This window comes from Bidens hawaiensis, unplaced genomic scaffold, assembly GCF_021521415.1.
Source record: "Bidens hawaiensis isolate Kalapana, Puna unplaced genomic scaffold, B.hawaiensis_p1.1 tig00002617_1, whole genome shotgun sequence".
Lineage (NCBI taxonomy): Eukaryota > Viridiplantae > Streptophyta > Magnoliopsida > Asterales > Asteraceae > Bidens > Bidens hawaiensis.
The window spans coordinates 1406754-1419877 of NW_027491142.1; the positions used below are offsets into that span (position 1 = coordinate 1406754).

Genomic DNA, 13124 nt, shown 5'->3' on the forward strand with positions numbered 1-13124 from the left:
TTGAAGATCAAGGTCCGAATGAGAAGAAAAAACACAACAACCTCCACCGATTCATTTAATATGTTTTATTTTGTTATATGCATATGAATATGAAGTGTTTGTTGATTCATTTCAGATCTTCTGTATTCAATAGATATAGATATAGGTGTCGGTTATTGTTTTTGATTTCGGTGTGTAGAAGCTGGCTGTTTCTTCGCTTCGGGAATTATGAATTTACTCCAAGTTTTAGGTCAATGGATCACTAGTAACTTGTACAATTGGAAATAAATTATACTAATGATATCTTTTTATTCAACTGCTGTTGCTACATATGAATATTGTTTTTAAATTGATAGGTAACTTACACAATTGGAGGTTATAGTGATGATTTTGCTTATTGAACTGATTTGCTATATGTCTTTGTTTCATCTCTTAAGTTGTATGTTAGAATTTGTAGACACGCCTGTAACTGTTGATAACATTGCTACAACTGTAACGCTATGCAAAATGCCTGTGACATTCCAGAATACTTTAATATTTGTGTACAATTGAAGTTTCATGGAGAATTTTATTTTTTTTCTGTATTTGTATTCTTTAGAGTGGAACACGATATTTTGCCTGTGTTTTTTATGTTTATGTATGCATATTCTAATCGGCTCAATTATGTAAGTTCTGCTTCAATTATCTAACACGCATATGGTACCAATTTAACTTCATTATTGTAATTAGTGATGTTGCAAGGGTACTCTTTGTATTTTCAAGGATTCTTTTCTCCACATGGTTTATGCATTGTTTTGATCATGCTATTAACTCTATATATACACATATATAATCTGTTTTGTGAATCTACGTATGATTTTCCACTTGTGTACAACAAGTATGTCTCGTGTGCCCCTTGCCTCGGCTCCTGGAACCCCGTTACCATGGACTGCCTTTTAAAACACATCTTGGCGCTTTGCATCATATGCGTCCTCCAAAATTTTGGTTTTCGATTGTAGGTTTATCTGCAGTGATCTTTATTACTTTGTTCTAGAAAGTGAGAAACAGTTTCTAAAATTGAATAGATACCATATACCACAAAAAATTGATATAAAGAAGTACCTGAAGTTGTATCATTATTACTTTTTTTTTATGCAGAAACACTACTTAAATACGTGTTTTGGTGTTTATGGTTTTAGCAAAACTGCCATTTTGCCTACCTGCAATTTTTGAAATTTTTAACTTTCTCAATATTTCAGGCCATTACCTCATCAGGAGCCAAGAAAGGTGACCTTTTTTTGGCAGATGTAAGCACCAAACTGGTCAACAAAAACATCACCACTGATGTCAAAGTGGACACCAACTCAAAGGTAAGTGACATTAATATATTAAGTTAACATATGAAATTACTGTTATACTTTAACTAATTTAATAATATGACTGACTGTATACCAACCATCTAGCTACTCACAACTATCAACATTGATGAACCTGCACCTGGACTCAAAACCATCTTCAGTTTTGTTGTTCCCGATCAGAGATCTGGCAAGGTATTATTAAACTAGTAAAGACTCTCATCACTTGTGAATTTTACATGTGAAGCATTTAGGATTCAAGTCTCATGAATGTTTGGTTACAGGTTGAACTTCAATATCTCCACGAGTATGCAGGAATCAGTACCAGTATCGGTTTGACCGCTAGTCCTTCGGTCAACTTTTCAGGGGTAGCTGGAAACAACACTGTGGCACTCGGGACTGATGTTTGCTTTGATACCGCTACTGGAAACTTCACTAAATACAATGCAGCTCTAAGTTTCTCGACTTCTGATCTTACTGCATCCTTGATACTGTAAGTAGTTAACAAATTAACTAAACAGTTATATCTCTAAATTAGTTTCGAGTATTATATTTGAAAAATATTGTGTGATTCTTACAGGAATGATAAAGCAGACACTTTGACTGCTTCATACTACCATACGGTTAGCCCATTGACCAACACAGCAGTTGGTGCAGAACTGAGCCATGGGTTCTCTAGCAACGAGAACTCTTTGACAATCGGCACTCAGCATTCACTTGACCCGTTGACAACCGTTAAGGCTCGGGTGAACAATGCTGGGATAGCAAGTGCGCTTTTGCAGCATGAGTGGAGGCCGAAGTCTGTGTTGACTATCTCGGGTGAGGTGGACACTAGGGCGATTGAGAAGAGTGCTAAGGTTGGATTGGCTCTGGCTTTGAAGCCTTGAGTGAGTTAGACTTTGAGGAATAAGTTCGGCTGATGACTTTTAACTGTCATGCAAAATGTTTCCATTGATTTTGATCTTGATGTTAACAATGAATATGTTGCTGTTTGAACAGACATTTGTTGTATTGGATTGATTTTGATGTTGATAACTCTTCTACTGTTTCTATTATTCTTATGTTTGAAATATCACACTACATAGTATTTTTACACAAGCTGATGAATCACATTCATGTTGCCAATGAACATTGATAGATCATGATCTTTGGGTTGTTTCTGATATACATGGATTGGATTTGTCAGTAGTCCATTCTTTACCTCTAGCCATGTGAGAGATGACTTACTGATATAGATGGGAGTTAAGCCACAACATACTCGTATGTTAACTTCGACTCAGATTTCGCTCTTTATTTCATCCAACACTAACTTCGACTCAGATTTCGCTCTTTATTTCATCCAACACGTGTTTAATTTATCTTTGTACATGAAAGTACATTCACTATCACTTTTTTTCATTGCATACCGTCAGTAAAACGTACATTTAGCTAATGATAGACCCATCTATTCCTACTTCCTAGTAAATATCATGTACCTGGTTATTAGTGGTTATTAGTAGTAATGCATCAAGAACATCTATAAACCAATTTGATAACTCATGTAAACACATATTTTGTCAATGACAGTGGCCACAAGATCAATAGTCGTTTCTAGTTGATTTGTAGGGTTAATCATGCGATTAGTGTTGTGCAACACAGTCACCTTGTAAAGATTGTCGCTTGATCGAAAAATGGAGTCTTGTCTTCTCAAAAAATTTGATGTTTCCCACTCTTCATGCCTTTTATGAATGCATTGAACGGAAATAACAGATTAGTAGGGACTAGTCTCCAACTGTATACTTAAATTGGCTAGTAACTCATTCCGACCAACATTCTCCACGTTTTGTACATTTCCAACATTTTTATTTTGTCAACAATGTTTTACCCATAGTTACATGGTTCGCGGTACGCTCCGGTTTGGGAACGTGGAACGAGATCGCAATTCGCTAGGTGCCTAAAATTCGGTACGAGAGGGGGTAGGCTCATTTCGGATCGCTCTGCTACGATGTATCATATAATGCGGTACGATGTACCAATTAAACTTGTATTTTTATGTGTATTTTTTAAAATATATACACATTATAAATAGTTTAGGGTCAATTTTAATGAAAACTAGGTGAAAAATGTAATTTATGTTAAACTTTAACATTACAAAACTCTTAACCCTAATTTCAGCCGCCATTGTGAAGAACATCATCTACACAACCCAGATTATGGAAATCTAAATCTGGTGACTTTCCAAATTCTTTGTCTTTCCAACATCCGTTCGACGTTCCCATGAAGTCGGGTCGTGTTTCGAATTAATCCGGTTCACGATCCAGAGAGCATTAGATACAATTGAAACAGATATCAGGAACGCCCGTTTTAATGCTAGAATCGCGATCCAAGGCGTTCCAGGACCGTGTTCGTACCGTGTTTCGGAACGCATGATCCGGAACGGAAATCGTGGCAGGTTTCACAATCCATGTGACTATGGTTTTACCTTATAGTCTTTTGCAGCGTTGACGAAGTCTAGATTATTTTTATTATGTTGTGTGAAGAGGTCGGTCCTTGGACCCACCTCGAAGAAGTAAGAACCTCCACGGGAGGGTCCATACTTCCGCGAAGCAACGCTGCCTACCTATAAATCCAACACCTAGAAAGAGCATAACGCTGGCGGAGCCCACACCCTACGCCACACGTCACTCCTTACATTCTAGAAGGTTTGACTCCAAGATCATCCTAGGTATGGTACAAAAAGGAAATATATCTTGGTGAGAACGACCTCCAACCAATAAGAAGGCGATAACACATCATCAATAGTACCTCATGGTACAAATATCACCATCAATCAGTTGCTTTATCCACCAACTCTCCATGGGCATATGCGGCCCCACTGATTGGTGGATCTCCTGTCATAGCAGTTGGCCCCGACTCCTTCTATCCTTCCATTCAGCTATAAATACCATTCTAGCACCAACGGTTAACGGATCTTCCTCTCGACTTAAGTATCCCACCGGTACTTACTTCTCTTATATTCTCTAGTTACTCATACTGATTCTCACGTCAGATGGTGGTTACGAGAAGAACCTCCATTCTCCTTCTCGTAACGGCCTTACGGTGTTATGTTTTGTAGGTGTATCAACTCAGATTAACCGGATTGTGTATCACCCGCCGCGAAAAATACTAATCTTAACCTAAGGACCAGTAACCTAGGCCGAGGTTCAAACCAGGGTTTCTTCATTGGCACCATCCGTGCATTATAATAGAACTTGTTTTCCTCAACCTCTTTAAACTTTCGGTTGAGATGAGTGGAAGACCACCAACCCCCTGGCGAATCAAACACAAACCGGACAGCTAGAGGTGAATATGGTGCAAGACACCATCACAAACAACGCGAAGGGCACTGGCAACACAACCAACCCCTGCCTCAGTTTACTGTCACAGGCGTACCAGAATTCGCACGCCAACAACCTCCTTGTGAAAACGTTATTAAACATTACACGAGCCAAGATCTAGTCGCAATTGGATACATCAATCACAAATGAGACGATACGTTAAAGAATAACTTTATTGATATACATCAAGGATTCATACATTATGAATACATTATGGAGAGAATCCGGCATGGTAACGATATACATTAAAGGAACTGCACGGATCTCTTAGCTCACGTGAATAGGAACCACCTATATATAGGCCCAGACCCCATTCGTTATAATCACTAACTAATGGGGTATTCCGTCATGAATGAGCTCCCATGTAACATCCCGTTTTCAGTTTCCCGTTTTCGGTTTCGTTTAATAAATTAATATGAGTTATATTGAGTAGGGCCAGTATTGGGTTAAGTAAATGGGTAATGGACTTGGATTAACAAGGAAGAAAGACCATGGGCTTAAGCCCATGACCCATAATATATAAACCATTTCCCTTCCTTTATTTCATTCATTCACCCATTCCATACACCACCCAAAACACAAACTTAGCTCTCTCTCATCCTACTTTCTCTCTCTTGCCGAAATCACCAATAAGAATCGATTCCCGACCCGAAGTAATGATAGTATGATATTGTAGAGATCCAAACCCATTAGATCTAGTCGCGAAACGACAAGCCGGCACCATAAAACGTTAAAGTCACGAGATCCGGATGGAATTGGGTATAAACCGATCGAAAGACGAGCTTAGGGATCACCCTAGCTCAAATCTGGATCGAACGGGACGAAAAACGGTGAAAACGGTGGCGAAACGAGCGAGATCTCACTTTTCCGACGAGATCCCGGTTTCTGGCGATGACGGCTCCGGAAAGGCGGCGCCGAAGTTCTGAATACGAGGTAACGAATGTCAGAGAATGTCTCTGACTTTCTCTGACCTAACCTTAATTCGTTAGCGGGGAATTAACGAATTAATGGTATTTGTTAAGTTGATTCGCTAAGGAAGAGTAACGAACTAGCCTCAACTCGTTAAGCAGTTCGTGATGATCATTCGTTAAAGTCAGTTCGTTATGGAAAGCCAGTTCACTATATTAAGATGACGAATCAAGTGATTCGTTACTCATCCAGTTCGTTACGTTAAGATAACGAATTAGGTGATTCGTTATTCACCCTCTGTTCAAATAAGAATCAGGCTGTGTCCTGAATAACGAATTAGACTTTAAAGAAATGACAGAAGTGGTCCCAGGAGTTAAGATAGAATGATTTAATTGCAAAGAAGCCCCTAGACTTCATTAATTTATGAAAGATACCTTTAAAGGTTAACGAGTAACAATTACCTAACAGGTAATGATTCAATGAAGTAAAACCGGCTTAGACACTTAAGATTAATTAAGTAAACAATGAGAATGGCTAGAGTAGTATCTAATATTGTTTTTATTAAACAGTTAATCGCGCACAGTTAAAGAAAGGGATAACCATTAACGGCGAACGTAACTGTAATTAGGTGAGTTTCTAGCCCCATTTCTTGTTATGTTTTCGGGGCTGTGTGCATACTCGATGTGATAGTTAATACACTTACCTTAAATGGTTAAGTGCATGCCATGTATGATATATGTGATAGATACGAGTGATTGCTTGACGATATGTGAACGATCTTTGGATATTGCACGTACTGTCAGGTTATAAATAAAGATATGAATATTGTAAGTGATGTATGGATGAAAGCTTTTCTGCACGTGAACGATCTTCGGATATTGCACGTATTGCCGAGGAAGTGATTAGCTCCTTACACGGACATTAAATAATAACTTATATATAGTGTTCCTCCTATGGATAATATATAGAGTTTCTTCTATGGATAATGTATAATGTTCCTTATATGGATAGCATCATGTTTCTTCTATGGATGGAGTAGTGTTCCTTCTATGGAAAGTATAGAGTTCCTTCTATGGATAATATATAGGATGTTCCTTCTATGGAAAGTATAGAGTTCCTTCTATGGATAATATATAAGATGTTCCTTCTATGGAAAGTATGTAGAGTGTCCCTTCTATTGATAATATATATAGAGTGTTTCTTCTATGGAGAATATATATAGTATGAGTAATAGTAATAGTTCTTTTAATAGATATTACGTGACGTTCCTCTTATGGATGTTTATACAAGGTTAAAATATGTATGTATTATGATATGTGTCTGTATTGGATGTCACCTGATTTACTAGAACTCACTCAGCGTAGCTGACTTTTAGTATGCACGCAGGTGAATATGTTTAATGAGCTAGCATGAGGAGGGCACATGGCATTGATCGAACGGTTGGCATCTGAAGTTGAATGAGAAATGCTGTTTTAATTATGATGTTTTGTGTTATGGTTTCAAAGAAAATATTAAATGTTTTGTAACGAATGATTGAAGATAACATTTCCGCGAAAAGTTTTAATTAACTCTGATTGTAGAACTGTGTCTATGAGTAAATCCAACGTTAAAGTGAGGCACCGGTAACGGGGCCTTACATCCCATTCGGTACATTCCATAGAAAATAGGCATCCCTTATATAAAGAATGAGCCTCATACGCTACACTCTTAGCGTATGAGCTCTTATCTGTAACGAATGGACCTCATTCGCTAAACATGCTTAGCGAATGAGCCATATTACATTGTAAATTAATGACTAAACTAATCCCTAGCCTATTTGATCAGCTATGGACAACAAATCATGCACTAACACTACCTCACTCTTACCAAGAGAAGTTAATAACAAGGCTACAAGAGAGACTAACTCTAAGTAGCAAGAATGTGACGACCAAGAAGAGGAAGAAGATGAGCATAAGTCAGCTCCTCGAAGGCATAGGGTGACAGATTCCCACTCTTCCAGCACCCAACAGTGTGGCGATCGTGGTGGAAATCACTTTGGTGGCCAACACCCAGACACAACTCTCACTCCATACCGCATCTTCACTCAGGGATGGCCCTAATTACGCCGAAAGAAGTGAAGACAAGACTCCCAAAACCCAAGGTTATGCTACGCCCGGGAATCACCCAGACGCGAACTTAGACTTCTTCAAACCACATAGGGCAATGACTTCGATAGGAAACTCGAAAGTTCATCAAGAGGAATTCAGAAGCATAACTTCCCCGAAACCCAAAAATCCCAGCGACTGCAGGAAAGTTTGATGTCCTATCCGACCCAGACGACCATCTACAAACTTACATCGCTGAGACTCTGGGGGAATCTAAGACTTCATCACCCGCTTTAACAAAGATGGACTTAACATTGGTGGAGTCGGCGAAGACCTCATTCGCGCAGCCTTCCGGCAGAATGTGCGATGTGATGATCTCATCCGCACACTCACAGGCTGTGATGAAATGCCCTAAAGTTAGGACACCATCATGATTTTCATGAAGCTCTATGCGCACACTAAAAGGAGCCTTGTAAGAGACCTTCCATGGAGTGATGCACATAATGATCTAAACCAAGATAATAAGGATACGAAGAATATTGGATATGTCTGGTCAAGAATAAACCAAGATTCATCTTCCTCTGACCCACGCCACTCATTGGGCAGAAGGGTAAGCAACTGGCTCATCATTAAAGATAAAGATGGATGCCGCTTACCAAAACCTCTTAAGAGATCATGCTTTATGAAGGCACCAGTTCAAAAAGCCGCAATCGCTGAAGCCGCAAACCAATGTGGATATGACCAAGTATTGAAAGCACCACAAGGCCCATGGCCATACCATGGATGACTACACCAATCTCAAAGACATCATCAAAGGATATGTACAAAATGGATAACTTGAACATTTGGTCAAGACCATTCGCGGCGATGATTGAAAGAACGCATGATACGATGGGGGGAGACCAGATAAGAAAATAAAGGATCTCCACATCAACATGATCCAAATTAGCTTCGGCGGGAGGAAGCGACCAGAGACATAATACGCGGCATGGAAGGAAGAACAAGTCATCTTCCCACACGTTAATGGTGGAGCCAACAAAAGGGTTCCACTAGTTATCACCGCGGTCTTCGGTCACTACCGAACCTCCCACTTCTTTGTCGATGTAGGAGCCACGTCTAACATCATGTATAGAAAATGCTTCGAAATTCTTGACGATGAAGACAAAATCCAAATCAAACCGGTATTTGCGCCTATCACGGGGTCCAACCAAAGTGTAGAACTCCCATGGTGGCAAAACACTTATCCCATCACTCTTGGTAACGGGAAACACTCAAGAACTGAGGATGTTGATTTTATCGTCATGGAGGGTCCGCATCCCAGTTATGACATAATTTTGGGAAAGGAGGCGATTAGAGACTTCAACACAAATCCCTCCACAGCACATGGCATAATCAACGTACATACTCCCACCAGAGTGGCAATGATACACGCCAACCACGAATTCCATGTCGGGGAAACAAAAATGCCTCCCACCAAGCTGAAACAACCATCCCTCAGGCAGAACCAGAGAAATGGGCACGCAATGGGAAATATCCTGAACAAACCATCACTATTGGTCCCACTATTTCTGATTCCACCCGCCTGGAATTAAACAGCTCCTCATCAGCTACATCTACATGATCGGTTGGACTCCTGCGAACATGAGTGGCATCCCAAGATCCAAGGCAAAACACCAACTCAAATTAAACCCTATGTTTACGCCGGTTGTACAAAAAAAAGAAAGATGAGACCAAATCAAACCAGGGCGTGCAGAGAACAAGTCCAGGAACTTTTGGATGCCGGTATCATATTCACGATCCTTTATCAAACTTGGGTACCGAACCCCATCAAAATCCAATGGTTAACTGCGTATGTGTGTAGATTTGAAAGATCTAAACAAAGAATGCTCCAAAGACTGTTATCCGCCCCCAGAGATAGAGTTAAAGGTGAATGTGCTGGTACCATTCCGCTACAAATGTTTCCTAGACGCTTACAAAGGATATCACCAGATCCACATAGCCGCCGCAGACCAAGATAAAACCGCATTCCGCATAGAAAATGGCACATATTGTTAGAAGATTATACCATTCTGAGTGAATAATGTGGGATCCACTTTCCAGCGACTAATGGATCGAGAGTTCAAATCTCAACTCAAGAAGAACTTGGAAGTCTATATGGATGGCCTACTCATCAAGAGTATAGAGGAAGCCCTGATTTTGAAAGATATCGAAGAGACTTTCAGTACGCTCCGCAGGATTAGCATGAAGTTCGACCCGGGAAAATGTTCCTTCGGAATGGAAGAGGGTAAATTTCTTTGCGTCATTGTCACGGAGGATGGTTTCAAAGCCAACCTGAAAGGTGGCTATCATCAAGATACCAACACCTACCACCATCATACAGGTACAAACGCTGAACGGACACCTTATAACGTTATACAGGTACCTGGAAAACCATGCTAACAAGTCATTTCCATTTATATCTAATCTCCGCATGGACCGCAACTGCCTCAAAAAGACACTATTCAGATAGACTCTGGACGCAGAATCTGCATTTTAGGAGATCAAATCCCGATTGATCGAGCTCCCTACCATGACCGCACCATTTTTGATGGAGATGATAACACTGTACCTCTCCTCATCGGATAGGATGCTCGGCGTTGTATTAATGGTAGGTAGGAAATTAGTACAAACTCCTATCTAATATGTAAGTCGCACACTCAATGACACCGAAACCAGATACTCTACTCTCTAAAAGCTGGTGCTCACGTTGTTTCAGGCTTTCCGTTGCCTACGATGGTATTTTCAAGGACCCTAGTTAACGTCCTGACTAACTAAAAGCTTCATAATGTACTTTGTAATCCTGAACTCTCGGGTAGGCTTGCAAAATGGGCTATATAGTTGGGAGAGCATGTTAGAAAGCATGTATGAATGTGAAACCGTGAACAAATAAAGACTGTAAAAGTGCACCGAGCTTGTGTTTGTCACAATTCCCTAACAGATTCACAGTTTGTTCCCAGGGTACGCTGGTTCGAAGCAGCATCATCATCATAAGCCATACTTTATTGAACTGCTGAAACGAAACCGGAGCAATGTTGTAGCAAAGTGATTGAAAATGAGATTGTTTTGGTGTGTCTTGAACTGCTGTATTTGTTATGGTTTTATAACCATAAAACACATAGCTGAAACCAATATTAAATAATGACCATTAATGTGTAATAATATTGAATAATTGTCGTTAGTGCGGTGTAAACAGAAAATAATAATCATAACGAAAATAATGATCATTGTTGATCAGTTGTGAAATGCATTTTGTTAGTGGTCCCAAAAACGAGTGCAAAAAACTGCCTCACGTGAGCCCGGGTATTTGGAGCTACATTTGTGTCCGTGGGACAGGCAGGCATGCACGACTTCAAAGAAATTCTTGTCCAAAAACCCATTTTTGCACCTCCCTGCGCGCGGGTAGGACTTATGATAAAACATATCATAAAGCTTCACTGGAGTAGTAAAGACTTTACCTTATAAACCCGTTTTGTTCCCACACCGATGTGGGACAAGCATTTACCACATTTAAATTGGAGACTTCCATTCACACTTATACCCAAACTTCCACTGAGCACGCGATAGAACACAAACCCGACCTACCATCAAGGGTTAGGTGCTTGGTGATTTCATCAAAAAAGTTTCAGTAGTAAGGGAAGAAGAATGTTGTGTGGAGCTAGAACCTACAACGGCACATGATGGGGAAAACGTTTGGCGACTATACACTGACGCAGCCTCGAAAAACTAAGGCCTGGGCACCGGCCCGAGACTTACATATCTTGATTCTCACGAATTCACATAAGACATCCACCTGGAATTCAAAAGTACAAACAACAAGGCGAAATACGAGGTTTTCTTGGCCAGCCTAAGGTTCGCACGGAAACTCGTTGCCCAACACTTGGAAAACCATGTGGATTCTGTCACACCCCAACCTACGGCGGAATGTCGGGGCGTAACTGATTTCACAATAACTCACAAGAAACTAACAATGATATAGTGACAATAACTAACTACTTAGTTTAAAAATAACCAAAGTACATCACAAAATTTAAATAAACATTATCCAAATAAACAATAACTTAAAATAAATAAATTTCAAGATAAAATTTAGTTGATATCCTAATGGTATTATCTACTTGCTTCAACTTCTTTCATCCAATATATCTACTTGCAACATGAGTAAATAAATATATTTTGTCAACACAACGGTTGGAGAACAAAACACAAGTTTTTGATATAAACAATAATAAATAACAATTCAACACGAATTCGGTAACTACAACAATTAATTGAAATAATAATAACAAAAAAATATGTTCGCCATGACACTAAGTCAAGCTACTAAGATGGGTGTACGATCATACCAATGAGGATGAGGATGAGTTTCACCATAACAATACATAAACATCTTGACATGTAAGCATATAACAATTAACGAGCGATTACACGTAAACACATTAATATGAATTGTGGTTGAGGACTCGTTTAAAATAAATATTATACCTTGTTGTACGCATGTTACCCTAAGAAAACGGAAAAAGGGGTGTGAATTACTCACCTTAAAATATAGATCTAAACGAGAAAAAGATTTAAAATATTTGGTTAGTTTCGTAAATATTTTCTACTATTTTTTGCCTATAATAAAATTTACAAACAATATAAATATTCCAACGTGTATAAACAAGTAAAGAAATACGACATAACGGATTTGAGATCGATAGGGTTTTAAATAAAAATGTAATAAAAAACTATTATTAGTTTATTATTATTAATATGAGTATTATTATTAATAAAAGGTTCTTAAAAGATTTAAAGGTAAAAATAATTAAATAAAATAACAAAACTGGGCCTGGGGGACTCGAACCCGCTCCCAGGCCAGTTCATGGCTTAACAGACATGTGCTAGCCATCAGGCCAGGCTCTCAATTTGATTACATGACAAAAACATAATTTAACAACTAGATCATGTTCAGAACTCCTAAATTTGATAAAAACCCTAATTTGATTTTAATCTCAGTTGAGGATCAATTGCTCTTTGTCAATAGAAACTGACTAAGGGCTTTTGATCCTTGTTTAAATTCGATCAAAATCCATAGTTTAATTACCTGAAATAGATCTGAATTGATTTTGAATGATGGGCTGGGGTTTTAGCCAAAGCACAAACCCAAACTTGATCTAAAACGGCTCTTGGAATGATATTGATCTAGGGATATGTTATCGCTGCTCTGAGGATTGTGTGGTTTCATTAAATTGCGTTATGGACGTGTATATAAAGCATAACAAAGGCGAGTTACCCGTGGTTTTATATGATCAACATTTGAATCAATTAGATGATATATATTAAGATAAAGGATGTTTTAAACGTGTGTTTGATAGATTAAGATGAAAAAACTTTCAATAAATTTTAAATTTGAATCCTAGCTTTGAATCCTAGCTCGAATTGGA

The 13124-nt window shown here is 38.9% G+C and overlaps 1 protein-coding gene across 1 annotated transcript; it reads left to right on the forward strand.

Annotated features, from left to right (window-relative positions):
• The first annotated feature begins 310 nt into the window (after positions 1-310).
• LOC143620609 (mitochondrial outer membrane protein porin of 36 kDa-like) lies at positions 311-2349 on the forward strand. Its single transcript, XM_077092267.1, has 7 exons — positions 311-335; positions 428-521; positions 578-644; positions 1158-1328; positions 1422-1508; positions 1598-1806; positions 1894-2349. Exons 1-7 carry the CDS (start codon positions 311-313, stop codon positions 2198-2200), a joined length of 960 nt encoding a protein of 319 aa, XP_076948382.1. The 3' UTR covers positions 2201-2349.
• The last annotated feature ends 10775 nt before the right edge of the window (positions 2350-13124 follow it).